Below are 4,932 nucleotides of genomic sequence, written 5' to 3' on the forward strand. Positions count from 1 at the left end.
ATGCTTTAGGAATATTATTTTGGCAGCTGTATAGAGAATGGATCAAAGAAGAAAGAGACTAGAGGCAGGGAGGGAGATCAATAAAGAGGCTATTGTAGGGGGCAGCTGGGTAGCTCAGTGGATTGAGAGCCAGGCCTTGAGATGGGAAGTCCCAGGTTCAAATCTGACCTTAGACACTTCCTAGCTGTGTGACCCTGAGCAAGTCACTTAACCCCCACTGCATAGCCTTTATCCCTCTTCTGCCTTGTAACCAATACACAGTATTGATTCTAAGACAGAAGGTTAAAAAAAAAAGGCTATTGCAACAATGTTTGTGAGAGGTAATGAGTACCTGCTCTCCATTCTCTACTCTACAAAACCCTAGAAAACTCCCACTGCTCTACTGACTTTGGTTAGCAAAATCTCCTCCCCATCTTCTTTAAAAATTCCCTCCTAAATTCCATGGGAACTGGAATGACCTCCAAGAATTGATGCAGAGTGAGAGGAGCAGAATCAGGAGAACATTGTACACAGAGACTGATACACTATGGTACAGTCGAATGTAATGGACTTCTCTACTAGCTGCAATGCAATGATCCAGGACAATTCGGAGGGACTTATGAGAAAGAACACTATCCATATCCAGAGGAAGAACTGTGGGAAAAGAAACACAGAAGAAAAACAACTGCTTGATCACATGGGTCGATGGGGCTATGACTGGGAAAGTAGACTCTAAAAGATCACCCTAGTGCTAATACTAATAATAAGAAAAAGGTCCTGATCAATGACACATGTTAAACCCAGTGGAATTATGTGTCAGATATGGGAGGGGTGGGGGAGGAGAGGGAAAGTGCTGGGGACCAGCCCCTTACGACCCCTGAGAAGGGAAGGGGGAGAGAGAGAAGGAACGGGGAAGAGAGAGAAAGGTACGGACAACTCTCACATAGTATGCAAAAAGAAGTCGTTTATTGAAGCAAAAGCATGGTATATATATACTGTGGCTAGGAGGACAAAAGGGTAGGAGGAATGCAGGCACATTTGGTGTCAGAGGGGGATTTACAACCTAGGAGGAATGTAAGTACATTTGGTGTCAGGGAGAGGGGGTTTTACAACCTACACCTGGAACTAGTTAGGGAAGACATCCTGTTTTAAGGGAGGAAGGGAGGCATGTTATGTTTGCACTATTTCTTGTCTGTTGTCAGGTTCTATACAATTCCTCCCTTTTCTTTTCAAAAGAGGGAGAGGGGTTCTGAGAGAAAAATGGATTTGCAGAACTATCACAACATGGTCTTAAGCCCGTCTTGAAGAACCCTTTCGGAGGCGGCTCCTGTCTTAGGCTATGCGGGGTATTTCCCTAATAGCCTCCACGCAAGGGCAAGGGACCCGCAATATTCCCGTCATTGGATTACCGTCCTGAGAAGTGGAGTTGGTTGTATTGCTCAGTGGAGGGGGAGGTGTGGCCAACCGTCTCTAGGCGGTGGTACTGTACCATAGGGAAGGCCTTCAAGGATGATTCAATGGAGCTAGTGACCAGCCGTGTGATAGTTTTGAAAATCCAAGGGCCAAAAGTCAAAGCAAGGATAAAAACTATGAGGGGGGTAAGGAGGGTAGAGAGGATTGCAGAGAACCATGGAGAACTAGGCAGAAACTGTGCATACCAAGGGCCGTTTGTTTCCCTATCTTTGCGCCTCTGTTCAAGCTCTTTCCTGAGTTGGGCTAGAGAGTCCCTGATGACGCCGGAGTGGTTAGCATAGAAGCAACATTCTTCTCCGAGGGCGGCACAGAGTCCCCCTTCGCGGAGGAAGAGGAGGTCTAATCCTCGTCTATTTTGTAAGGCTACTTCAGCAAGGGAAGCATGGGACTTTTCCAAGAAATTTATGGTGGATTCTAAGCGGGCAATGTCTTCATCTACTGCTGCCCGTAGATGATTGTGGGATATGTGTTGGGAAGTTAGAGCGGCTATGCCGGTCCCTGCACCGGCGGCGCCAAGAAGAGCGGCTATCGTAACGGCGAGGGTTACCGGTTCTCTTCTCCATCTGGGGTTTTGGAGTCGTTCCCACAGGGGGAGGAAGTCCTGGTCGGGCCTAAAGGTGACACGTGGTATAATGGTGACCAGAATGCACACGTCCTCTGGGGCGGTGGAAGCCCAACAGGCTTGAAGGCCTGCTTTCGCGCAAAGCCAACGGGTATTACCAGGGGGAATATAAAATTTGCAGTCATTCCTAGTCACGAAGGACACAGCACAATAAGGATTAAGTGTAGCATTTTTGCCAATGCAAGTGCCGTTGCCTCCGATAATAGGTATAGTAAGGGAGGGATCATCATTATCCCAGTGACAAGCAGAGGGGTTGTCAACCTTAGAGCACGTAAGATTATTATCGGTTAGGGCATAAGCTTCAAGATAGGGCGGGGACGCGACTAAACAAAGCCAGCAATTGGTCGTGAAGTTTGGGAAGGAATGATTAAGCGCGGAAAAAGACGCTTGCAGGAGAGGGAGGTACGGGTAAGGGATTATCGGTTTCTCCTTAGGGATAGGGGGTAACAGGGGAGGAGGAGGGGGTGAAGGGAAGGAGACGGGGGACGAGGGAGACGGTCTAAGTTGGGGAGCGGATGTCGGTGTGGGGGGGTGAGGTGGGTGTCGGGGTTTAGCGGGTCGGAGGGCCTTGTTTGGGCCCTGAATGGAGGGGGGGGTTTCCTGAGGGAGTTCTTTCTTGATGAAAAACAGTCCTCCGGGGTCATCTCCTGGTTGGTAGGAGCGGAGTCCCCAAGTTCTTCCTAGGAGCCAGCTGTCATCAGTGGGTTGTAGTACTGTAAGGTTGAGATATGAACAGTCAATCCATAGTCCTTTAGAACCCTCCGCGATAAAGCGCCCGAGCTGTGATCGGGGCTTACAACCCGAGGGTCCCCAATGAAAGGAAAGGAAGGAGTCTAATTTGGGGGGAGTCCATCCGGTAGAGCGAGTCTCACATCCCCAGTAGGAGCAATAGTATACATTTGGGCGATTACAATAATGCTTTCCAGGATTGGAAGAAGGGCAAATGTAATAATCATTATACGTGAAGTGTGATGTAGGAGCTCCGCGTTTTTCCGGTAGGCATGGTCCGTCCTGTTGAATAATTGTGCAGGGGAGAAAGGTGAAGCTGGGTGCTCCAGAGGTGGTTGTAGTCTGGATAATAGAGCTACTGTCCCAGCTGCTAAGGGTCCATTTCCATGGACGGTGGGATTGGCGTTGTGCGGTACTCAGAGGGGGGGTGAGTAGGGAAAGAAACAATAAAATTTGAAGGCCCATAATGGTCGCGAATGTTCAAGGGTCGTTCAGACTGCGAATGTAGAGGGTGATGTGGATGGATTCTATCAGGGCAGCAAGAAGGCCGAGGATCACGAAGAACAAGGAGGCAGCCAACAGTGTTCGCAGTACAAGGCAGGATGGATCATGGGTTTCAGGCATTACCTGTAAGACAAGAGGGGAGGTTTTTCTCAGGGGTAGACCCTGGGGGAATGTGATTATCTGGGCTGAAGGGTTTTATTAGACGTGAGGGGATCCAGCGAGCAGACTGCTCCCTTTTGTCGAAAATGCAGGCTGAGCCTTTGCCCCAGGTCAGAACAGAGTCAGGGCCGTTCCAACGGCCCGTGAGGGGATCACGCCATAGGACCTGAGCGAGGTTAGAGGTGGTGTGTGGGTGCCAAAAACGGTCCGCGGCAGAGCGGCCCTCCGTATCCAGGGTGAGGAAGTTAAGGGCAAAAAGGGCATGTGCCAGCAAGGTGGTTTGGTTGCCGCACAAGGGGTAGAGGGTCTCCTGAGTTTTTAGTTTGAAAATGGTATTTTTCAGTGTTTGGTTTGCTCTTTCTACAATACCTTGCCCTTGGGGATTGTAGGGGATGCCAGTGATATGTTTTATGCCTAATTGAGCACAGAACTGTTTAAAGGAATGGCTTGTGTAGCCAGGACCATTGTCTGTCTTAAGGGTCAATGGTCTTCCCATGACTGACATGGCGAGAAACATATGTTTGATGACATGTTTGGTGGCCTCGCCAGATTGTGCCGAGGCAAAAAGAAACCCACTGAAGGTGTCAATGGAAACATGAACATATTTCAATTTAGCAAAGGAGGGAACATGAGTAACGTCCATCTGCCACAGGTGGCCAGGGAGGAGGCCACGAGGGTTGACTCCAAAGTGAGGTTCAGGTAACAGCGTAAGGCAATTTTTGCAGCTTTTCACTATAGCTCTGGCTTGCTCTCTAGTGATTTTGTAGGCTAAGCGAAGAGTATGGGCGTTAAGGTGGTGCAGTTTGTGGGCTTCAGTAGCAAGGGAAATAGGGTCTGGCGAAGGGATTGTAGGTACAGCCAGAGCGGCCAAGCGGGTATATTGATCTGCAAGGTCGTTTCCTAATGCCAAGGGGCCTGGGAGACCTGAATGAGCACGTATGTGGCCTATAAAGAAGGGGTGGGACCGTGCTCTGATAGCTTGCTGTATTTTGGTGAATAAGGCTGTTGTGGGTTGTGGGTTGGATAACAGGAGTAGCCTCAAGCCGTAGTAGGGACTGAACGACATATCGACTGTCAGAGTATAGATTGAAGGGGGATTCAGGCAGAGAGATAAAAACAGTGAGTGCTGCATAGAGTTCAACCAGTTGTGCAGATTGATAAGGAGTGTGGACAGTATGGGGATAATCATGCATAACAATGGCCTCGAGGCCTGTTTTCGAGCCGTCCACGAAAATCGTGGGCGCTCCGGGAATGGGAGATGACTGCGTAATACGGGTTAAGGTGAAGGGGGTAAGGGTAAAGAATTGTAAGAGTTTATTACTGGGCATGTGATTGTCAATAGTGCCTTTATAGGATGAGATAAGGACGGCCCAATTATCATTCTGTGTTTGCAGCCATCGTAGTTGCTCTTTATTATACGGGGAAACAATATGATCGGGCTGGCGGCCGAAGTGGCGAGTGGCCAG

At 49.2% G+C, this 4,932-nt stretch overlaps 1 protein-coding gene across 1 annotated transcript; it reads right to left on the bottom strand.

The window, feature by feature from the left end:
• Positions 1-913: 913 nt before the first annotated feature.
• Positions 914-4,532, bottom strand: LOC130456936 (uncharacterized). Its single transcript, XM_056814711.1, has 3 exons — positions 3,431-4,532; positions 3,036-3,218; positions 914-2,787 (listed from the first exon to the last, which is right to left on the bottom strand). Exons 1-3 carry the CDS (start codon positions 4,530-4,532, stop codon positions 1,385-1,387), a joined length of 2,688 nt encoding a protein of 895 aa, XP_056670689.1. The 3' UTR covers positions 914-1,384.
• Positions 4,533-4,932: the final 400 nt, after the last annotated feature.

Source organism: Monodelphis domestica, chromosome 2 (assembly GCF_027887165.1).
Source record: "Monodelphis domestica isolate mMonDom1 chromosome 2, mMonDom1.pri, whole genome shotgun sequence".
Lineage (NCBI taxonomy): Eukaryota > Metazoa > Chordata > Mammalia > Didelphimorphia > Didelphidae > Monodelphis > Monodelphis domestica.